Below are 24,615 nucleotides of genomic sequence, written 5' to 3'. Positions count from 1 at the left end.
TTCCAGGATATGCCCGAGCTCTCGTTGAGTGCGCTACAGCGCACAGCTTCGGCGTAGGACGGGCGTGCCTGCGGGCCGCCGCGCTGGTGCTTCCATCTTGGCGGCGGACGAGGAATTAACTTCGATGCTTGAGAGCCTAACGCCTCCTAGATGGCGTCACATAAGGAGTTAACACGAGTCTCGTGAAATTCGTTCGCGCTCGCCGTTTAGTGTTAGTCTTGGTTAGCGAGAGTCAAAAAAAAAAAAAAGAGTAATCAGTCGATCGAGGAAATGCTTAAAGTGTGCACTTTCTCCGCTCGGAGCTCCTGGACATTTTATCAAATTCGACCTGCGACCTGTGACTACGGCTTGATTCACAGATAAAGCATTATATAACTCGTGGTTTAGTACGCCGCGGCAAAAAGAAAAAAAAAGAAGAAAAAGAAAACGCTAACACAAGAATTTGTCGATTAAGCCAGCTGAGAACACATTATCTGCGACAGGCGCAGGGGCCATATTATGGAAGGCTTCTTTCATGTGTCAATCTTTTTGTGGATTGTGAGGTGGGGGGGGGGGGGAGGTATCTTCCGTCAGTGGCCGAAATGACGCCATGTCTTTGCTGCCGGCCATATGGGCCACTCGCTGTGACCTGTGACAAGAAAAAAAAAAGAAAGGAAAAGATACCTCACGTGAAACGAACCCAAGTTCTCACAGTAGAGCCCACCACCATCTTCTCAAGAATAACCTTTGGACAAATTCACGAAGCTTTCTTTGCTTAAGTGCATTTTGCCCATTAGCTGGTCGGCTCCACTAATAATACATCCTCCGTCACGATCTTGTTAGAATTCTCTCTTACGAACAATTGTAGCGTAGCGCTTTACGTGGATACGGGCCCAGGTCTCTATACTGCGCATTGCCGCAGGGCCAGAGGTCTCTGATGCTCAGTGGCAGCGGTGATGAGCAAAGTTTCGTTTTTCTTCGCCGTATGTGTTGAGCGCGAAACTCCGGGTGCGAAAGTGCCGTGATAACGACGAAGAGGTCTATGGCGGGGAGCAGACGACGGACACGACAAACTCAGTTTCGAGCTTTTAACGATGTCGCAGTAGGACGTTGCTCGAAATACAAGCCCGTCCGCTGTTGCCTCTACATATTAAAATGGAACGTTACTTCCGGAATGCGCGAAAATTCGCACTAAGAACGAGAACCCCTGAACTGATTCTGCGCCAGTTCACGCAGTCGTTTGAACAGTGCGTGTACTGAATTCATTGTTACATTTCACTCCCATGCCCGTAACCATTCAAACTTTAACGCGGGAGGAAAATCTTGTGTGGAGGAATAATTTAATCTCTAGGTGAAATAATCTGGATTATGACAATCATGCATGCGGAACAATGCCCAACGATGTCACTCGGCGAAACAACACGCGTCCGAAATCCGTCGGAGCCAGTTAATCGGTAAACAGAAGCAGCAATGCGTCCGCTTCTGTTTGAGAAAGCTGTCCAGGCATGAAGTGTTACTACTTGTACATACATATCATAAGAAGCCAACAAAACCCCTTTCTTCTCGTTTATTACTTGTAGATACAGTTGTTCCTTCATAAATGCTTTATGGAAAGGAAGCTTCGGCATAAGAACGGCCGTCCCACTTTGATGAATTCTACCGTTAGCAAACGCCGTATTGCAGTGAGCCAGCTTGCCCGCTGAAGGGCTTGTCAGAAACCTTGACGTCTTTTACTTACTTGTGTGGCCCACCGCGGCGGATCAATGGCTGGGACGTTCTTTTGAGCACGACATAAGGCGTTCAATTATCGTAATCATCATTTGTTATACATTTAAAGGCCGGTTTCGGGATATTACACAAGGAGGGGATACAAGGAGAATACGTCAAAACGTGGGTTACACTAGCAAGTGAACACCGCATTCCCATGGTGCGTGGGTGTGAAGCGGCTCCTCGTCTGCTGAGACTTCGGCGAACGTAACAGATGCATACGTAACCAAAAGCAACCCTGCATCCCCTCGCTAAGGCGTCTTTCATGATTGAACTGTAGTTTCGGGACTTCGAGCGTATGAATCAATTGGTGATTTTGATAATATGGGCTTCTCGGGGAAGTTTTCTGCCTTCTTATTTTTTTCCCGCATTCATTTGTTTGTGTCAGCGCCTTATCCTTTCCAACAGATATGGAACACAATGCAAGGCATATGAACGAGAAAATGTTTAGTAGCAAGCACCATCTACGGTTGCCAGCTTTTGGCTCGTTCAGTTACATTTTAGTGCACCGTAGCCCGCGCAGATATACTGGCCCCATCGTTATCGTCACTATTCTTACTCCCTCTCCCTGCCACACATGCGTGAAGGAATGTAATTGGACAGTGCGAGTCGCTTTACGTTGACCTCTGGTTGCTCTCCTGCACAAGTGAACCATATATCCCTCAAAATCGATTCGACGACGTCAATAAAAAGGAAAAAAAGAAATGAAGAGAGAGAGAGAGAGAGAGAGAGAGAGGGGGGGGAGGCGAAGGGTAGGATGACCACTGGTAGGCCTGCAGATTCAGGACTTGCGCTTCTCCGTGAGGACGCTGGCACCTTGAAATGCAACAAGGCGCATTCACTAACCGGCAATCGAACGCGTCCAGCAACTTCGAGGTTATTGTGAAGATTTGCTGGTGATGGCGAGGTATTGCAAAAGTGCCAGTATATATAAAGGGACTGCTTATCGTTAGACACCCTTGAAAAGGCAGCCCATGTTTCGCAAATCTTTCTCCTTTGACCATTCGCGAAAGGCAAACTCTCTAATCGCAAAAGGGTGAGTCGACGCTGCAGGACCTACTCTGTTCTGAAAGGCAAGATGAAGCTCTTTGTGGACGCGGGGCACTCTGCTCCCGGCCGATGTAAAGAATCTTCTTTTTTTTTTTTTGCCGTCCGTGGTCGTCGGAGATTGCGATTAGTCCCTCGTGACTTCTGACCTTTACTATACGTACAAGCACACACAAAATGTACAGCACGTGCAAGTAAAAAAAAAAAAAAGGTTTGTGCTCCAGTTGGAGACTTGTTACGGTTCGTCAACTCTATATATCCAATACCAAACACAAATACTTCGAATATCTTCCAAGGCCAACTCTGCTGATAAAAAATAGCAACTAACTAAACTCTTCGGGCGAAAATGGAATGAGCTGAAGAAAGGCAAATAAATTGTATGAGCAGGTTATGCTTGAAGACGGGAAGCACCAAGGGGATTTTAACAGAACAATAATAACAATAAAGAAGAAGCGAGAGCACAGTGAAGAACGACCGCACGCCTCTGACTTGTTGAAAAACCGCGAGTGCCGAGGTGCTGTCGTTGCCAGTTCGTGTCCGCCCTTCCTTTTGTTAAGACCACCTTCTTCAGGCGCAGGCCTCGCTATTTCATAACATCTCGCAGATTTTTATATTATTAACTTCACCGCTCGGCTTGGCGGCCGCAGGCGCCAATCTGGGCTCGGCGACGCTTTTCCGTTCGTGGAAGATACGTGCAGCGCACCGGTAGCCCGCTTCCTTTTCCCACAATGCCAGGAAAGAGGAAGCGAGCACGGGTGCGACACAGAGACGATGAGAAACATAGAACGGTTTTGGCCTTTTGACGAAAACCGGGAAACACGCGGAAAGAAAGAAGGAAACATGATTGATTGGAGGCAACGCCGAGGGGTCAGCGCGAGGCGAAATGAATGGATTAAGAAATGAATGAATAAACTAACATCAGCCAAGCATTAAGAAACTCTTGGCAGGCATGTTTCAGTTTAGTTTCAGCTTATTCTTCATTCAAACAACAATGAGTAAACAAATAGTACGCAGAGGAGGGTCCCAAAGTCAATGACTGCGACGGGATCCTCGGTTCTAAAAAGAAAGAAAAAAAAAAGATGTGTACGAAACGTGGGTTAAAGCGGCAAAGATTAAAAAAAAATGTGCAAGGAAAACAAATGAATGCGCGTAATGCGATACATTGGTAAGAGAAAACAAACAAAAAAGTACGTATATCAAAAAAGCATAATTATACAGAGAACATGTTATAGGACATGAAACTATTTACAAACAAAAGGAAATAAACATCTTAACTCATGTTTGAATACATTCAAAGATGAGGTTAGTTTATGTGAATGGAGTAGGTCATTCCATATTTTTAATGCTTTAACGTTTTAATGCTAAAACGAGGATGCCATTTTTTCCATAGTTTGTGTTACATTTAGGTAATAAAAAGTTGTAATTATGCGCAAACCTAGTGTGGTTGGTATTAGTGAGTAATTTGCAGTCCACTAATTCGTAAGAAAGCTGTCTGTTGAGTAATTTAAAAAAGAGAATACTTAGATGATACTTAAACAAGCCAGATCAGTGCATCATCATCAGATCGTGTATCAGATCAGTACCAAGAACAATGCCAGTCTAAAGAGAACATCTAAAGACCTACGGGTCTTTACTTACATATGCAACCTTGAACAGATGCTATAACTTTTCCAAAGATGGCCTTAGTCTGCGGAAGTTTACATGAAGCTCACTGGAAACACGAAAAAGGCGTCTCGCCAACTGCAGCGACACCCGTCCGTTCTACAGACCAATGTTTACAGCGAGTTTGGTAAGTAATTACGATCTTTATTATATTAGTGCGCATTATTTAGAACTCTCAGGCGTCTGTGACACGAAGTCACTTCGTCCCTGCAGTGTGTCGTTTCGGTACGTCTTCTCGTCGGTATGTGGCGATCGCTTGAAAATCGCCGCCGTGGATCCTCAAACCACCGTGGTGTAACCAAGCTTTGGTCTTGGTATATACTTCCCGTTAGGAGTTTCGAGCCCCACACACACTATAGGAGCAGCAGCGTCTACGTAGCAACAAAGCAGCGAGCGATGACAACGTTGTGGGTTGCGCCTCGTTTGGCTGCCAACTGCTAATTAGCTGAAATGTGTAACTTCCTCAATCATTAGCCTTAATTCATTTAACAATTTATAATTGCGGAGAAGACGGCCACATGTTGGGGTTCTTGCCAACATTTGCAATGCACAATCAATCAATCAATCAATCAATCAATCAATCAATCAATCAATCAATCAATCAATCAATCAATCAATCAATCAATCAATCAATCAAGCAATCAATCAATCAATCAATCAATCAATCAATCAATCAATCAATCAATCAATCAATGTCCTCGGTGAAAGCCTGCTGCTGTCGCAGCAAAAGGGGTGAGAGCCGGAGGAGCTGCTTAGGTCAGGTGGCCTTTATTCATTTTTTATTTTACTTTTTTTCTGTTGAGAGTGAACAGTGCCAGCTGAAACACGATGGCACGATGTAAGTGCGTACACGTTCAGTGCCGCGACAATGCCTGTATAAATATTCTGCCACTTTTTGCGGAGGCCGCTCATTAAACACTGCCCCGCGGGTGGACTCAGGAAGCTTTTGCAGAGGTGCTTTTCGTGGCTGTCGACTTTTTCTCCACGCTCATGGACTTCCGTCCTCTTCAGAATTACGTTGTCTGCTTTCGCTTGTGTCCCTTCGTTGTCGTTCTTATTTTTTCCGCCGTTCTTCAGAACTCGCCCTTACGCATACAGCGTAATGCTTGGACACCTCTTTAAGACTTGTTTCGCCAAGAGATCTTTTCTTTAGGTTTAGTACTCAGAGTCGTGCTGTATCTGTCTCCGAACTTTCTCCTTTCCACAGCGTAAACACGCGTACCGCGAAGTAAGCTAACACAACGTCGACATTGTTAAGGGCTCTTGAGAGGTAAGTGATGGAGCTGTAGGCAAACAAGCGCTGATTTAGGCCCTGCTTCTCGTACTCGCTGAGACGTGCTCTTGCGCGTCCCTCTTCAAGAATTACGCCCGATCCGTAAGTGTAGCGACTCAAGTGATCAATATAGAGGCCGAGTCTTGTGCTTCGCCCGAAGAGCCAGTAAAAAAAGGAAACATAAAAGTGTAATGGAAAGCAAACGAGACCGATGTTTCGAGAAGAGAGCAATCTGTAGGGCATTGAGCAAAGCTGATTTTTGTTTTTCTTTTGATTCGTTAAACGATGTCTTTTTATTCTCTCTCTCTCTCTTATTGTTGCGCTACAACTTAACGAAAGAAAAGAAAAAGATCGATAGGTATGCCGAAAAATAACGTCGCCAGTCTCTCACTTTCTTGCAGCTAATGATCAAGCGTGAAAACTGCTGAATCGATTGCATTCTGGGCGAATACTGCGAGTGAAAAGACTCGGACTTTTTCTCTTATTGTTTAAACGACAGCGTAAATAACTTACCACCCTGCGCGATTTATTTTCTTATTTGTGTGTGTGTGTGTCCTTGGAAGTCAGATCGCGGTTATCTCGATGTTGTGCATAGTGCGATGTTGTGCATAGTGCTTTCAATGAACTTCGCAAAACGGCTTTCAGAAATGCCACGGGAAATCAATAAGAAAACAGATTTTCTTGAGACGCTAATGACTCGGCGGCGACAGCTAATGGCGGCAAATTTATAACGTGGAATGCTGATGACGAGACGTCTGAAAGTTAAAATTGTCTATGAGTAAGTTACGCAAGCGGGTCCCCGGTTGCATACGTTTTAAAGCAAACTTTTCTTTGCCTACGACCCCTGGTTTCTTGTAGTTCCCTCGATAGATTTCTTGCCATGTAAAGTAGGGAGACCTCGGAGACAGCGTAGTAAACTGGAATTTGTGAAAATTTTGAGCCTCTGTCTCGACAGAGGCTCAAGTCGACGGCGTGATGTTCGCCAAGAATCTTTTGCCATACACGCCGACATTCAGGGGGCCGACGAACACATGAGAGACCCACGATGCGAGGGATGCAACCTGAAAGGATGTTTGGGGCGTGCTTCGAGTACCGCTGCAGCAATGAAATACGCGTGCCCTATATAGAGCAAGCTTGATACAACTTTCGCTGAGAGCGCGGCTGTAAGCCCCGCATTGCTTCTTCAACCTTCTGGTTATTTTTTTCCGCCCTCCTTTCCTTCTCTCCCTTATCTTTTTCTCCCCACTCCCCTTTCCCTGTGCAGTGCTGTTGAGGTGTCCTCCTCTGAGAGACAGTTACGGCACTGCACTTCTCTCTTCCTCTCCTTCAAAAGTCACTACACACACAACTTTCGCATCTAAATAATGAAAAGGAGACACAAAAAATGCAAACAAAATGGAATCAGAAGCACCGACCATCACAGAAAGACCGCAGCTGAAGAGAATACCGAGGGCTGCGTGATTGCCAGAAAGAAAAAAGAAAGGAGACATGAAGGTAAAGAGAGAGAGAGAGAGAGAGAGAAAACAGGCGAGTCTGTTTTGGTGGATTCGTTTATAGTTGTAGCCGAAGAAGACATCTCCGGTAACGACGTCAGTGGATCTACGTTGGATGAATGCGCAGTGCCGCGCGAGTGACGTCATTAGCGCTGCGCCCACATGCCCGGAAGGCCGCCGCCGCGGCCTCTCTTCCATCCTCTGCCTCTGGCGTCCCGCGGGTTCCGTCATTACCGTTTTCATTGGCGGTCTCGGTGGGGCTCATTAAAAGACTCGGCGGCGACCAGAAGAGTAGCCAAGCGACGGGCGAGCGCGCCTTGAAACGGGATCGACCTCACAGCCTTTCCACTTTCAACGTCTCTCCCCCCCCTCCTCGTACTCGTGACCCTCGTCCTCTAAGCGGCGCGAGCGATGTTTTCTGACTCAGACGCTGTTGGCCGCTTCGAAATGTGAGCGCCGTCCGTATATTTTTTGTACCCGCATCTCATTTCGTGAATGTTGCGCCGCAACCGCCAAGTTACTCTCTCTTTCTTCCGATTCCTTTCGATCCTTTTGTCTAATCTTACCAGCAGAATCCAGACTTCTTGAGAGTTAAGAAGACTGCCTCTCTTTGAAGACGATGACTGGCGTAATGGAAATTAAGAGCTAAAGGACCCTTGGTACTAAAATCCTATGCACTACTAAAGGAAACCTGACGGCGGCCTTATGAATAGCCCGGGAGAGAATTTATTATTTAAGCAGAGGCAATATCTCTATATGTAAGGGGCTTTAGGAGTTCACGTTTGTGTGATAAAAGGCGAGTCCTCGACGATGCCCCTGGAAGGGGTATTAGTGTTACCTTTTCCTGAGTAAATGGCTCAAGTAATTTCGAGGTGCGGGAATTGTGCACCCCATGTAACGTCATATTCTTTAGCAACGCGAAACTTGAGCATCGCAGAAAGAAAAATAATGAAGAAGAGATAAAGTAATTTAGAGTATAAAGTTATTTTTTATTATTATTATGAGAAACTTTATTCATTCGCTGTATACACAAATTCGCGAACGTGGAGGGAGATAAATATATTTGATGATAAAAGACAGTCAGGTCGTCCGTATCCTCTAATGCCCTACTCCCCACCGTTGCAGAGAAATCAAGGGCGCGAGCACTGATTGAAAACAACAACAACAACAACAACAACAACAACAACAACAACAACAACAACAACAACAACAACAACAACAACAACAACAACAACAACAACGCGAGAGAGAGAGAGAGAGAGAGAGAGAGAGAGAGAGAGAGAGAGAGAGAGAGAGAGAGAGAGAGAGAGAGAGAGAACGTGCAATTCCAGTTTAAGCGCTTGTGCTTACACCACGTTTTGTTCAACCCATTTTTTTCCTTGTACGCCAAAGAGACCTGGAATTGAATGCGAAATAGCTCAACCGTACGTGTTGTGTTTGTGCTGTTTATGGCTTCGTACGAGCTTCAAATTAAAGACAAGGAAATAAACTACTGAGAACCTTAGTGTTCAAACTATAGTCTTGAGCTGCCGTCTCCCGTGTCTGTGTTGACATAAACAACTAAATATATTGTTAAAATGAGACGATGCTATAGGACCGTGTGCACTAGCCACCACCAGATACTTCTTCGTATTTACGTTACTCTAGAACTGTATAGTGGGTAGACGCAAAGGGGAAAGCGGGACGTGCGAGGTGTCTTCAAGTGCGCAGGCGTAGCTCAGGGCCTCCCCTCAATGAGAGATAATCTTGCTTCACCAGCAAAGTGCGATTTTATGAAATGCGAACGTTCTGTATTATAAGAGATCGCAAGGTTTTATTGCCACTCATACAAACGCAAGTAAGTGAAGATGACCGAGAACTGGGGCCGTATTCACAAACAAACGCTCTTACGTTAGAATTGTTCGTAAGAGCAAATGCCAGCCAGTCCTGTGCGGGACATATTTTTAAGCGATAGAAGTGGTTCAATGACAAAGATCACTTACGCACGAAAAGCTTTGGGAATTCATCCCCTGGTATTTGAATTTCAAAAATAATTGAGTGCGCATCAAGCCTTGGTCTCCCAGTTTTAGCAAAGATTGTTACGAACAAATAATGCCTTCCACTTTCATCGGCAAGCACGTGGAACAGGCAGGGCTTAATCTTTCTGTTTATATATAGATATTCAGAGACCGAATTGACAAAGCTCCTCGTTCGTAAGAGCTCACTGCCACTGACCGGCCGTGTTTGCTGTCCAACATCAGGATTGGCTGAATTTTTTCCTTGCGAACACTTTTAGCGTAAGCGCTTTTGTGAATGCGAATTCAGATTCAATTTACGCCTGCTGTCACACTTTCTTGAGGGGTCACACTTTCTTGAGGGCTTTCTTGACGCTGTAAGAAAGCCGTAATTTATTTCGCAGGAGGCATACATGGGGATAACAATTGTTTCCTATAGGCTCCGCGCTTGAATATTGTGCTCCCTTGGAATATTGTGTTCCCTTGCTCCCAAAATAACACGAAAGATGACGGATCAGGCTTGCGTTCATGAGCTAACGGAAGCACAGATGCTACCGCGCGCCGCCGGTACAGTCGATACCGTCTCGACACACCTCGGCACACGCCCGCGTAGAAACTACGCATGATTTGGCGCCCTTATGATTCACACCGCGGACCATCAACACGCAGAGGCGGCGCCATGCGTCACGCCATGCACTCACGCATGAACGGACACCGCCGACATGCAAAACCGTTAATGAGAGTACGGAGTTAAGCGCGCGTATATGAACGGGGGCTGCCGTGCGCGCGGTTCTTCTCAGAAGCGGACGTCAGCGACTGCCAGCAGCGTCCCATTCGCCAGTGTGCGTCCCTCTCTGCCTTCGTTACAGCGCCGGGGCCACGCGAGGCGTGCGCTACAATATGGAATGAGGGGCCGCTCGGAAGGAGCACGATCTGCACGAGCGCGCCGCCACTGTCTGATCAGCCATTTCGAAGACAATGGCTTCGCGGGCGCCCGTCTTTCGTCGACTAGGCGCTGGAGGCGCAGCTCGTCCGAGATACGCGCCAAGCGTCACAGGCGGCTGCGCTCTCGAGAACGTCATCGTCTCGAGGCGTCGATCGGCGGCGCCCCGTTAACTCGTCTCGTCAGCTGCAGCACGGCTCCATCGTCCTCATCGTCTCGTTGTCGTGACCCCGTTATAGGCGCGTGCGTGTGTGTATGTTAGTGAGGCTGCCGCAGCTGCTGCAGCCATCAGCGCGATCGGAGCTATTTCCTACACGGAGACGTGCGTTGCACGAGGCGTTGCGTACGTGGAAGTGGGGATGCGGTATATGCGGAATCATCGCGAGAGTCCGCTTTTCAGATGAAGAGGTTTCCGCCTTCATGTTTTCTTCGGCCAAGCGCAGATTGTATGTCAGGAATAAAAAAGGAGATGTGGAAGAGAAACGGAAAGGGAAGCCTTATTCCGTGCTCATGAAGCGTTTCTAAGAAAGGCATCTGTTATCGAACCTCGGGAGCACGCCGCATATGCCGTCTATATTGAGCCCCCTCCGTGCATAAGTCGAGCCTATTCCCATAAGCGCCGGTGGCACCGGTGCGCCATCAGGGAAGACTCGCTCTGATGTCTTTGTGAGTCAATTTAACCAAACCTCTAAGGACAGCGCCCGGTCTGTCGGTTTCATGTTGTGTGTTTCCGTTTTTTTTTCTGTTTTTATTACTTAAGCGGGAGAAACAAGTCAAACTGCTCAAACCCACTATTAACCAAATAAACAAGATATTTGGGGAGTATACTCGGTTACATAAGAGGTGCGGTTCGAGACGCACTCATTTATTCACAAACCTCACAGGCTCCAGTAGAAGCATTACGGAAAGGGGGAAGCACGATATATAGTTGGAAGTAGAAGCGTCACGCAGTTAAAATAATGACAAAACAGGGTGAAATTACATAATAGTTAACGGGAGCAAAAACATGGCAAAACAGCAAATAAAACCGGCGCGTTAAACTCCTCGTGCACCTTATGGCAAGACCATTGTTGAAACTGTGACTAGCTGCAGAGTTGAAATAATGACAGAGGTGAGGATGCCTTACCTTGCCAGGCTCTTGCAGACTGCCATTCTCCTGTTGGGTTTGTGAAAGCTCAACACCCCGGCGTTATTAAAAACAGAAATACGAGGCACTTGCGAGTACTTTATTGCAAACATAGGGCTATGGGCAGTTCGAGTGTTATACATATAGTTATGCTACTTTCTTTTCATTGCGAGCTTGCATTCTCTCCCACGGAGACACACAACTGTAATCTTAGGCGCCGCTCAAATGTTTTCACGAAATTAATGTTTATTTTTGTTTTCCGGGGTATTAGGCGCCAAAATCACGATATGAATATCAGGCACCCTATACTGGGGCACTGCAAAATGACCTTGACCGATTCGGGGTTCTTTGACGTGTGCCCAATGCACGGTAGACGGGCCATGGCGGCCGCTACGGCCGGGACGGCACCCAGCACCTCGAGCTTAGCAGCGGCCACTGAGCTGCCGCAGCGAGCCGCGAAATTCAGTCATGAGTTGAGCACATAGCATCCCTTTCAAGTAAATTCTATTCAGTATGGAAGGACGTGCTTACTATGCTGGAAATGTTGTATTGAGCAGGACCTTCCAAAAAGAAGGGAGCGAAAAAGAAGAAGAAGAAGAAGAAGAAGAAGAAGAAGAAGAAGAAGAAGAAGAAGAAGATGAAGAAGAAGAAGAAGAAGAAGATGAAGAAGAAGATGAAGAATGATGATGATGATGATGATGAGGAGGAGGAGGAGGAGGAGGAGGAGGAAGGGTTGAACATCCCTTGCCGAAGACTAGAGGGCAACTGCATCGTCCAAGTCCATGACCTATTTAAGAGGTCTGCTCGGCATCCATTGGCTGAGCCCAACACTACCGAAAGTTCCATGACATGGTGGGAAACGGCGCATTCCAGTCTGCCTAGTTAGAGATCGTTTTCCGAAGGACTCCATCGCCGGAGAGGTCACGTTTACAAACGTTGCAAAACTGATTTAGAAAGACTAGGACAACACGGACACTATGATCACAATTTTAAAAAATTATGGGGTTTTACGTGCCAAAACCACTTTCTGATTATGAGGCACGCAGTAGTGGAGGACTCCGGAAATTTTGACCCCCTGGGGTTCTTTAACGTGAAACTAAATCTAAGTACGCGGGTGTTTATGATCACATTTGAAGGCTACATTGGCGACAAGGTAATAACAAATGAGCCCGGTGGCAAGAGTAAATGAATTTCATCTATGTAAGCGGAACTGAAGGTACAAGTTTACAGATCATTTAAACACCAAGGGCCTGGGAGAGAAATGCAGAGCGAATAAGGTTGATTTGTGGAAAAGTTTTTTAAAGCTTCAATGTTATGCTCACATATAATTGATAGAATGAGAACTATGCGCTATTATTTTTTGTGACACATACAGATTGCGATTACGTACTTGAAGTTAACCATTATTCCTTTACAAGGAATATGTGCTAAATATCGGAGAGCGCTAAGAATATGGCAGAGTAGCTTTTGTGGAAGCAAGGAGAACATGACGACGTATATTGACCTGCATAAAAAAAAAAACATTTACTGAAGTCAAGCTCTCGGACGGCGCCTGGCCCGACAAAGGTTAGCCGCCATCTTTTTTTTCGAATGCTTTATTTAGACATTACATTGACTGGATTGTAGGGGCTAAAGGCAGATGCAACTGCCTGGCAAAGGCCCCCCTACCCATACATTGCTCAGGTGGCGGAACATTACGAAAAGACAGTGCAACAATGTAGAAAGAAGAAAAGGAAGAACAAAATGTATGCGGTACGAAATCAAATTTACAAAAAAGTAAGATTGTTAAACTTTATACATAGTATAGCACCAGTAATGCGAGAGAAGAAGAAAATATTTAAACAAGCAAATAATACTGATCAGTGCTTCAAGAAAATTGTACAACAAACAGGAGAAAAAAATTTAAGAGAAAGAAATAAGGACTAAAGAAAGAAAAGATATCGAGACCGCGAGGAGAGCTAAGTACCATACTTGGAGTGTTAGGAGCTTAGCAAATGTAAGCCAACCTGCATTCCTGAATCATATTAGCGATTTCTCAATTATTATTTAGAAATGAGGTACTTGGTAGGCGAGTGTCTGAGTATCTTATTTGCTTCTAAACATAGGTGTTCGAAGTCGGTTATGCCTAAGGTGATATATTAGTAAGTTGTCAGATGACGAAGATGTGGACAGGGTATTAGGGTCATGCAACATTTCTCTATGTGTATGAATAGCAAGCCTTAATTGGAATAGCTGACCTATTGTGAGTATGCTTAGCTTGGAAAAGAATAGTCAAAGAATATTCAAAGGCCCGCCGATGTCGGCTCCGGGCTTGAGCCGCATGCTTCCTGGCTGATTCGCTGTTTAGTCAGTCGTCGACCGAGCTGGCGGCAGCCGTTTTACTCTGTTTACGCTAGGATATACGGCGTACCGTATGTTAGTGAACCACTAAAGCTACATCTGGAAGCACTAAAGCTACATCCAAAGACGACTGAAATGTGTGCTACTACTCCTTGATTGCAGAAACTTCTCTTAAGTCCGCACGAATTTGTAGGCATACGCACTGCTTCTAGTATTACAGCGATAGATTCCCGTTAGCGTTTTTCATTTGTTGTGTAATGTTCTTTGTCAGCCACATACTACCACAGTACGTCATAAAAAAAAGAAGAAAAAGACAATGTTTATAAACACTGGCCTCAAAAGCCATGCGCATACGCTTCCTCCGACTAAAGCTAAGCTCCGGGATATTCGTTGTTGTTGTTTTTTGCCGAGGCCTCGCGTGGGACCACACTGTGGATGACATCCCCACTCCAGTTCCATTAGGACCGAAGTAAACGCATCGCTAATCTTCGCTCGTCGGCACGTAGTCGTGGGCCGACTAGAGGTAAGTAAGAGTAATAAGTGTATATAGTGCTTCCCGGCACACTCGTATATACGTTTACGAATGAGGGGATTACATCGCGAGGCATTGTTTCACCGGTGAACAGAGTTCTTAAATAAACAAACCGACGCGCGAGCCACTTCTGCGAGAGGGATGCACGGGATCGTATTTACATTTCGGGCTTGAGCAGAGTTTCGTCAACGAATGAGAGAGAGAGAGGGGGGGGGGGGAGCGAGGGAGGGAGAAATGTCTTGCTGTTGTTTACAGTCACAGGCGCTGTACACGCCTTCGGGTGGATCACAATGCGTAGCCGTGTTGGGCGAACGCGTAAATATAATGAGAAATAACTTTTTTTTTAATGACGTGACTTGCGGAACATTCTTGGGAATGCGCCAGAAGGCGTTGCTGCAACTATCTGCCCTCACCGTAAGGTCCCCTAAATAAAGTATTAGAGGAAGCACTAGCGCTGTTCCTAGTGCTTCTAATCCGAAGATTGGCTACCATGTGAATGATAGATTTGTCTGATGTTCGTGCTTGCCACTTTAGACGTCTTTGGGCTGCTGTTTATCACGGTTAATATTTATAAACTACCTTCTCTTTCTATAATATCTTTCTAAATGCATGAAGACAGCAAGCTTCATCAGAAATGCATAATCAAAGGTAATTGTTGTAGCAGTAAGGCAACATTGTATCTTAAATTATACATTTCCAAAGCCACAAAGCTGTTTGAAGTCAGACGGGCGAAGTTTATAGGTCAAGACCCTTCTAATACTCATCCTTCCCACGCTGGGGGAACAGCGAACCGCTATGTATAACTGCAGCTCTCGTAGACAATAACGTCATTATAATTCCTAAGTACTGACGTAGCTCTTTGTTTCAGCAATTTTATCATCTATATGACCACTGTCCCTGCGGATTGTTGGCGTAAATTTGGGCAAATGGAAGGGATATGAGTCATGTCTATAGCCCCTTTGGTGTTGACATTATCTTTATTATATTGCCGGCACTTATCATCGATGTATGCTCACTCACTCATTCAGCGTACGGTTCGGTGTCAGCCAAGGACTGCTGGTCTTTGTAATCGCTCAACGGCATCTGTGACTCACGCTGTCCTGCTGCATGGTATCAGTCACGGAAATCCGTGCTGCACTTTAGTTTTGTTCGAGTAAACGCACTACCTGGAAACGTGGCCGGATATTAACGCTCAACAAAGCGAACAGGAACGCGTTAGCTGGCATTTAATCACCTGTATAGTTGATTGTTTGCGCCATTAGTTCCTTTGGCGAGCGAGCAGGCATGTAGTGGACTCTACGGGACGACGCTCGACTGGCTGACTTCTTCAGCTTGTGGGCTGACAAAAAGCCAAGCACATTGTCCGGTCCTCGTGAGAGAGAACTTTGTCATCTGTTACACGGGATCGTCCCTTCGGTGGTCAAATTGCGTTGCACTCGGAGCCCGTTGCCGATACGTCCACATGCTTCGAGCAAGCGATGAGCTCGAAACAGTTCAGCGCACCTGTGAACGTTCAGGTTCGTGAACAGGTGCAGTGGCGTCACAATACGTTCGCACAGGATAACTGCAGAGTCATCACAGAGACATCCCAAGTTTTACGACCATACACATGTGGACACATAAGAAACATAATCTGCAGCAGCTGTTCGGGTGACTCTGTTGTGTATTATTGCCGGCGCGAACATCGACTCCGTTTTACTTGTTTGTGTCGTCCTCTCGTTTGAAAGCAAGTGCACTTAATAGCACGGGAGCCCTTATTTTGTTCACTTTAACGAAAACGTCGTCTAAGTGAAGTAAGTGACATACTATAAACTCTAAGAATAGTTTCACCCTTTTGGTTGTGTATCTGCCACACAACAACAATCGTCATCTGTCTTACCCGCATTTCCTTTCTTTAACGCTGGAAGCCAAGTCACGGACGGCATGCGCGTTATCAGCATGACAGAACAATCTCGGCAGGAAAGTAACGAGTGCAGCGTTTTCAAGAAAGGAAACGCAAGCAAGACAGATGACAATTGTTGTGTGGAAAATATGCACCCCAAGGGTGCAACTGTTTTTAGAGCGTATACACACGGCAGCTCTAAAAGGGCAAAGCATTTTTTGACATCAATGAATCAACGAGACCGCGTCGTATAACAATGCACTACAACGCGAGACTAGGGACTCCTCATTAGGAGCTAAGGCGTAGGACAGGCAAGATACTAGTCTAGTCTGCCTTGTGACCCACCGCGGTGGCTTAGCGGCTGTGGTGTGGCGCTGCTAAGCACGAGGTCACGGGATCAAATTCACGGCCTTGGCGGCCGCATTTCGATGGGAGCGAAATCCAAAAACGGCTGTGTGCCGTACATTGGGGGCACTTAAAAAATGCCCCGGTGGCCAAAATTAATACGGAGTCCCCCATTACGGCGTACCTCGTAATCAAATCGTGGTTTTGGCACTTAACACCCCGTAATTCAATTTTCTCCATCTTGTGCAAGCCTTCCCGGAACCAACTAATCACCTACAACGTCTTTCAGACACAACGCTTCAATGTGACTGTGCAACATGCCAAAGTTCACCTGCAGTCTCCTATCGTGAAGCATTGGGTGACTATTTTCTTTTGTGACAGTGAACTCTCACAGAAGTAGTGCTTCGTCGTTGATATCTGGGTGGCGAAACTAAAACGCAGTGAGGTACATTCCGAGTTCATTACATTTGACAAATATTTATAGCGGTAGTTACATTTATCTTAAGTTGAAGAGAAAGCTGTTTCGGTTATTCAATCAATAGGCAAGCACAGTTCTGTTTATCCGAAAGTTCCATTTATTCGAAGTCACCGTGTTACTATTCCCGGGGCAGAAATCAATCGTGGAGCTGCGCCCTTAAAATAGCTTCGCAACCTCGTACATTGCCGCCTTGGGTGTCGAGTGTAAACGTGTCCCGTTTCAAAAGGGCGTACAAAACCAAGGTCAGGCCTCGTCAGAACACAGCCAAACTGGCATGGCAGGTGGACAGCGGCCGCCTCGAAGTTGTCTGAAACAGTTCTTGTTTGACACGGAGTTGAGTTGAGTTGAGTTGAGTTGTTGTAGGCTACTGGTGGGATTAGCCTTGCAGTTGCTGCCGGCAATTGCTCCACCGTAGCGACACTTAAAATAATTAAATCACGTAATCCGACACAGACCTCCCAATTACAAATGTTCACTCCTCAGTTCACCATGTTGAAGCCAAATCCGTGTCCTGTAGGTAATTTAACAGAAGGCGAGAGACCTCCTTCCTACACAACCGCGCTGTCTACACAGCGCTGTCTGGGAATCCTTCGAGAAAAGTGCCTCAAGAAGACGGGAGACTCTTCAGAGAAGCGGTGTCGTGCCACTTCAGTTCTTTGTGGAGCTCACCTCACAAGCCATGTGTGATCAAGGGTCTCCAAAGAAACCAAGCAACCTTACTGCTACGCATTCGCACGGGCTCTGCTCGTACCCCTGCGTGGATGTTTAAGACTGGCCTGGCGTTATCACCATTATGTTCAACGTGTGGTGTGTGTGGTGACATAGAACATTACCTAATGTGCTGTACTGTGTATAACGCGGAAAGGAGGGTGTTATTCGGGTCTCTCAAGAACACAGGACTTCCTCACAGTTCGCTTCAGGACATAGTTTTCCCGCGCGGGAACCGGTTGTTTGACACGGACGCCCCGCTGTCGCTGCACAGGAGGCAAAGGCGCCAATCCGCACAGGATGAGGCAGCGTACACTTGCTTTGAGTTGCTCGCGCACGAATGCGTCGCCGCAAAATGGCACTTTCACAGATAACGGACCGCAAATCGCAGTCGAAACGAGACTTGCGTCGAGCACAGTGCGCGCTTGGCCGTTTTGCTTCCCCAAGTGGCCCAGGTCCCCGAGCAATCAAGGTCATCCTTCGCGCTCCACATATGCCCGCCCCGCGCACCGGCCGTGAAGCGACGGGTGAAAGCGGCCGAAAGAGAAAAGCGCGCCGGCTGAGTGAGGGAACGGCCGTCGGTCGGACAGGTAACGGAAAACAAAAGCTCCCAGTACATGACTTTGCCGGGAGGCTGGTACAACGGCCGGGTGTGTGTGTGCGCGCGCGCTGCCAGCGTAAACGCCACCACGTTCAAGGCCCGTCGGACCGCTGACGGAGGGGCACCGCTCCTCGTTCGAGTCCCTCACTCACCCGGATGTGACGTGTGAGAGTCGCTCGCGCGCGACGACGCCGATATGATATCACCGCCCGGTTCTGGAAAGCCAGCTGGGAGTGCCCCTGCGTCGTCGCTCGACTCGTGGGAGCGGCGGTAGCAGCAGCGTGCAGCTTGGAAGGAGTCGTCGCTTGTGTGTTTATGCGTGCGCGTGGAACTGTCGCACGCAACTGGCGTCCGGCTGTGGCTACGGATTCGGATTGACGCTGCGGCAACGCATCTGTGCAATCGTCCGGAAGGGCTTTGTTCTTTCGTGCTGGTGGTGATGTGTGTTGTGCTACAAGACAACGCATGTCAACGCTGGGTATCCGCGCGTGCTTTCGTTTAGAGTGCCGCGGCAGTCTCTTGAGGGTTCGTTGAGCCTTCGTGTTCGTGAGCTGCGCGGGTGTCATTGCCTCCGAACGAGAGTTTCTGCTGTGTCGTCTGCTTCGCACATCGTCTGCTACGCCCTTCACGGGACGACGCCAATCTGGTTCTGCGAGTGGATCGGTGTTACGGCACATGCAGAATCACTATGTGCACTATTACGATGTTTGTGTTCTGCGTGTGTGCTCTTCCCGTCTGCAGAGAGCGTCCGGGCTACAGTTCGCGTGGGCAGCAGTAATGCCTGCTACGTGCACAGACTGCCGATGAAAGCCGGTTTCTGATCGTAGGCGTCTCGGGCTGTTCGTTTTTCGGCGAAAGTGCGGTTGGTGTGTACAACGCGGTGCAGTGTGCATCGGCGCCCGCGAAATCTCTGCTACCGTGACTACTCCGAAGCGCCGAGCAGTGTGTAAAGTTAGTGTATTCGTCGACCGGAGTCCTCCGGCACATCAGCCAACATGGTAAGTGCACGTGTCTAAGGTTACAAACATGCACCCAGGTGCGCACGTGTTCGCTGTGGCAATACAAGCTCTCAGTACAGAGTCTGACAGTTGCGTTTGTTCTGAGACCGTGAGCAAACGTTTCGAATACCACATGAGTACGTCCGGAATTCAGGTCTAGTGTTTAATGTTGTGCTCTTTTTACTGTACGCAGAAAGCATACAGTCATTATTACCTCACACATCGTATAAAAAGAAAGAAAGGAAGGGGGGAGAAACACCAACACACATATATATATATGTATGTATCACGTGCGCAACATGCCACCTGTTTCACCTCCTGGCAAAAGACATTGCGTAAACGACGGCTAGCGCGTGTATATTCAACCGGCCATGTCCTGTGCCGGTTACCCAGCTTCGCGAGCCATTTTATACGTGTATTTTTACAATAAAAGACATCAGAAATAGATCCGCCATACTTATAGACGTCTTCCGCACAATTGTAAATCGTTAACGTCTTCAGAATATACGTTCCGTTAACCTGTCTGCGTTTGTGACGATCCTCAAACGATCCCGAAAGAAACCTCTCGCTACTTGCCCCATTGCGGCTGCTTTCTTCGAGCGCATTCTAGTTCGCTGTTGTGTCGCCGGTCGCGACAGAATCTCCCCCTACTCTTCTTGGAAGCAATCCAAAACGATGCGTCACGGATGGCTCACGTACTCGGCGAAGCCGCCGCTACATGTCTCTGCGACATAGCTGCCGACATCGCAAGCCAATCGAACGTCGGGCTCGTCTTATGTATCACGCCATGCAACATTCGGCGAGATCCGCCAGCAAAACAGACGACGCCTTATCGCTGGATTGACGACCCGTTCATACTCTCACTTCAGGATGCGGCGGGTATTGTAAAACGCGCCGGGTATGGGGCAGTTATCGACTCTTCTCGCGACCACGCGGGACATCGCCGTATCTAGCAGATATGTTTACATATACCGGCTTGAACTTTGACAACTCGGCGAACGTGCGCTTGTTTCGAGAGTTGCTGACATCACTGTGCGGCGTGTTTTGCATGCCAGGTGTAACGAAGGATAGCATAAAAATGAAATTAAAAAAAGAAAACGCTTACAGTAGAACACTTGGTAAGATCAGGTACCAGCCGATCATGATGTCGGACATATGCTATTAGAAAATGCGGCCAACCGGGGGCAAAGAGCTTCGTGAACTTCGCCCTCTGCTTTGTCGCGGGTAATGTGAACAACTCGTGTCGGATATACGAGAAATGCACCATCACATGATCGCGAAAGGACACGACGTCGTGTTTCAGTGGCTGCCTGGTCATTGCGGTATCTCCGGCAACGACCTCGCTGACGAAGCTGCTAGAAAAGCACACGAAGGAGCAACCCTTGTTTCAATACCTTTATCGCGGACCGACGCAGCCCAACACTTAGGCAAGCTAGCGCACTCTTTGACATTGGAGAAGCGGCACACACCTGAATTTACTCACCATCGCTTGCATTCCCTCGATCCCTCTATGCAACTGCGGCTGTTACCAGGTCTTCCGCGAAATGAGGAAACAGTGCTGTGCCGCTTACGTTTGGGCGTCGCATTCACAAAGGCTTACGCATTTCTGATTGGAATGGCTGATAGCGCCGAGTGCAATGCCTGCGGTGTCGAGGAAACCATAGAACACCTACTGTGCTACTGCCCACTTATGAAAATAAAAGGCAAGACCTCTGCACAGTTCTCAATCAGCTAGATGGAAAGCCGTTCACCTTGAACAAGATCTTGGGATCATGGCCTCGCATATCACGGCTACAAAAGGCCACAAAAGCGCTGCTGCGATATTTGAAAGCGACCGGATTGAGCCAGCGTCTGTGATCCGGACTGAGTGACCGACTGATATCTCCAGTGAACTTTCTCTTCTTTTAATCTTTCCGTCCCCCTTTCCCTTTCCCCAGTGTAGGGTAGCCAACCGGGCTCAGTCCTGGTTAACCTCCTACCTTTCATTTATCATTTTCTCTCTCTCGGCCTCTGCTTTAAACAAGGGACGAATGAAATCAGTTTTGAGACACCCGAGCAGGGAATCGCGAAATATATTGTAGCGCAGTAGTACGTTCTTATCGCGTTTTGCCCCAATGGGGACGACTTTTGCGCGCTGTATATCCCGGCCACGACGGCCGCATTTCGATGGGGGCGAAATGCGAAAACACCCGTGCACTTAGAGTTAGGTGCACGTTAAAGAACCCCAGGTGGCCTAAATTTCCGCAGTCCTCCACTACGGCGTGCCTCATAATCAGAAAATGGTTTTGGCGCGTAAAACCCCATAATTTAATTTAATTTTTGCGCGCTGTAGGAATTCAGGGTAAACGCTGTTCGAACCCTCCGCCCCGATTGGATCTGTGCTACACTTGTTGCTTCCGAAAAGACTCTAGAGTGCCACAGAAAGCTCCCCACTCCTTTCTACGCGGCAGCGCATGTATGAACGCTAATAGGTGCAGGGAATAAACGAGTCACAAAGCAACCGGCAAATTCAAAAACGGTTCGAAAACCAAACGGCCTGGTTCAAGAAGAGCGCCTTCTTTATGCCGGCAACACGATGCAGCTCACAGAAGTTTACTGAAGAAGTTTGGCAGCTGTAGCTTATCCAGAGGATTTGTTCATACACGAACTTGGGTCACGATATAACCGACATTGTGGTTGTGTGCGGCAGAAGACGCTGTTCATTTATCTCTCTTTTATCTCTCGTTCTCTCTCTCTCTCACTATATATATGTATGTCACAATTAGTACATGACCGGGGTAGTTGGAGAAGTATGGGAAAGGCCTGTGCCCTGCACGTAGCCAGGCTGATGATATATATATATATATATATATATATATATATATATATATATATATATATATACTATAGGGATATATGCATGGAGACGTTGGCGTCTCCTGTAGCGCCGGCTACTACTATTCTGTAACGCGCGATAAAAAAAAAATAAGAATACAGCGGCAGCCACGTACAAAGAGCACATTGTATGTAAAGTTCGAAGAGTCATTCGTAACGCAGCTGTCCTTCCAAAACGCAAGTTCAGTCGATGTTGCAAAATAATACGTGAATAAACAAATGTGTGACTTATTCGAATGCATGTTTCAGAATGCCCTGGCAGAGATACTACAAGTTCGAGCATTAAAGCAGGAAATCTGCAATACGCGTGAATGACGGCCTCCAGTCGCGATGAACGGGTTTAATTATCGTCAGTACAGTTCCATTATTCGTAGTTTCTGCCTAGCATGGCATGTGATGCGCTGCCGGAGATCGGAGTGAATGAGAGAGATAAGAAGAAGGCAGGCATGTCTATCAGTCAGGAGTCTGGTTGGCTGTCGTATATACGCTGAGGGAAGACGTAAGCATATAATGAATCTTGATAAAGCGAATTAGTCTCTTTATCGAACACAAGGAATCTGCTGACCCATGTATAATAACTCCCTCATAACGAACTGAATATTGGATTCTTAGAATTAGGGGTCTCCATTGCCAGCGCCATCAAGGGAGTTATGTTTATAGTTTCTTTTGCCAGGCTTTGTTCTTTCCTTTTGACCGAGCAATCGTGTTAAAATGCGGGCTAGTAGGTTAGAAGTGTGCTGCTGCGTTGCTTACCCATGCTGCAGGGTCTGCGTGATCTCGCGCAAGTTTCAAAAACGCCACTCTTAGTGACGCTGAGAAACAATTCAGGGCATAGGAAAAGATTGCTTCTGCCTACTACGCGTAGTTTTGTTTTCAATAAATAGATTCCTTCCTTACTTCTCTTATTCATTGAAGACAACGAGCCCGTATGCAATGAAAGCATCACAAAAGTTCGTTTGAGTTCGTTATAGGCGAGCGTGGGTATATCGAGTTAGCCGTTGCTTCAAACTTTGAGACGAACTCGAAGGGACCATGGAAATTTGTTCGTCTTATAAGAAATTCGTCTTATCAGAAACAATTGGCAACATGACCACGTGCATCCAAGTATCTTACTTTAAAACGGTACATGAAGTATGCTTACAGCATGGGAAAATGGCATAAAAAGGACTTATTTTGTTGAACTTTATAGAAAAAGGAGAAACGAGGTGAAGCGTCGCGGAGGAAGAAGGTAGGCGGAGGCGCACCGAGTTGACCTCCTCTAGCAGTTGGTATACAGCTTTTGTTTGCGATACGGATGTACCCTAGTATCCAAGATCGGTAGCGGTGGCGCTCACTCTGAATGTTCGCCTTAACCGAAGAGTACTTATGAGGCGGTTCGTCTTAAGTGGATTCTTTTTTTTGCATTGCGTCTATGGAAAACCAAACGTTCCCATGTCGTTCGTGATATGCGAGAATTCGGCTTAACAGAGTTCGTCTTAACGAGTTCACTGTATTTCTAGAGCATGAGCCTGTTCGTTATAACCGGGCTTGAGTGTAGAAAGCAATCTGGACAGACTGGGCAGTAGTGCCACGTATCACCCACACTATCACAACAGTGCACTATCGCCCACATACAGTGTCAACATCCTCACCAACACACATATACAACGGCTTGCTCTGCATAGCTATTACGAATGTACTGATACGATTTAACGCTTGCGTACAGTAGTCATGTCCTTATAACCATGCACCTCCGGGACATTTATTAGTTTGCCTTTGGAACTGAAAGTACCCTCCTTCAAGAATAAATGAACTCTTTTAAGGGTGCTAAACATGTCTTTTCACGATTTGACTGCTTTTATCGAGCACGAGAAGATTAGGAAGCAACGCGTAACGACGATATCAAGGTGCTACAAAAAGGTTTAAAGGAGGAACTGCGACTATCTGTAGTATTAAAAAAAATTTGTACTGAATATAGCAGCAGGACTGGAGTGCCGGGGCATAATATTCAGCATTAGACTTTTCGACCTCCAGTGGGCTTGTGGACTCTAAGCGGGCCACCAGTGGCGTGAGCACTGTAGGTCGCAGGTATGTCACCAAGCCCGGCCAATCCACTTTCGTAGCATGCGCCATAGTCACCAGTTTAACAACACGAAACTAAACAAAGACATTCTAATTAATTTATTTATTGTACCTTCAAGGCCTGAAAGCGTTACAGAAAGGAGTGGAACGAAATACATAGCATGTGCAGAGGACAGGTTATAATAATAATAATAAAAATTATTGCTGCAACTCCACATTTACTGTGGAGTTGCGGCGGTCATCTTAGGTCATCACAAAGCGCTGGTATTGCGCCATCATAAGTGTGTGGTTACGGGAGCAAAATCTCTTTAAGGTGCTGAGCCAATGCGAACGCCCTTGATGGGAGCAGTTGGCTGGAGTAGAAAAGAAAGTTAAGAAATTGAGAGAAAGAGTTTTCTCAAGGAGTTCAAGAAAAAAAAATTAAGTACGAAGGTAATTTCGGAAATGGATGGAAACACTCGCTTCTACTGTTGGGGGGACGGTGGTGGGAAAAGACACGGGGAACATGAAGT

At 46.8% G+C, this 24,615-nt stretch overlaps 2 protein-coding genes across 4 annotated transcripts in view; one reads left to right on the top strand and one right to left on the bottom strand.

The window, feature by feature from the left end:
• Positions 1–24,615, bottom strand: part of LOC135915571 (potassium/sodium hyperpolarization-activated cyclic nucleotide-gated channel 3-like) — a 452,750-nt gene that overhangs the window by 216,289 nt on the left and 211,846 nt on the right. The gene's annotated exons all lie outside the window — the stretch shown is intronic.
• The window catches only part of LOC135915707 (unconventional myosin-Ie-like), a 352,538-nt gene continuing 345,930 nt past the window's right edge, over positions 18,008–24,615 (top strand). The window contains exon 1 of one of the 2 annotated variants that reach the window (XM_065448929.2): positions 18,008–19,168. In XM_065448929.2, coding sequence (XP_065305001.1) covers positions 19,166–19,168 — 3 coding nt within the window. In that variant the 5' untranslated portion in view covers positions 18,008–19,165. The remainder of the gene's footprint in view (positions 19,169–24,615) is intronic. The other variant, XM_065448861.1, reaches the window with a different exon arrangement.

The sequence above is a fragment of the Dermacentor albipictus genome, chromosome 1 (assembly GCF_038994185.2).
Source record: "Dermacentor albipictus isolate Rhodes 1998 colony chromosome 1, USDA_Dalb.pri_finalv2, whole genome shotgun sequence".
Classification (NCBI taxonomy): domain Eukaryota; kingdom Metazoa; phylum Arthropoda; class Arachnida; order Ixodida; family Ixodidae; genus Dermacentor; species Dermacentor albipictus.
This window is presented reverse-complemented; position numbering and strand designations above follow the sequence as displayed.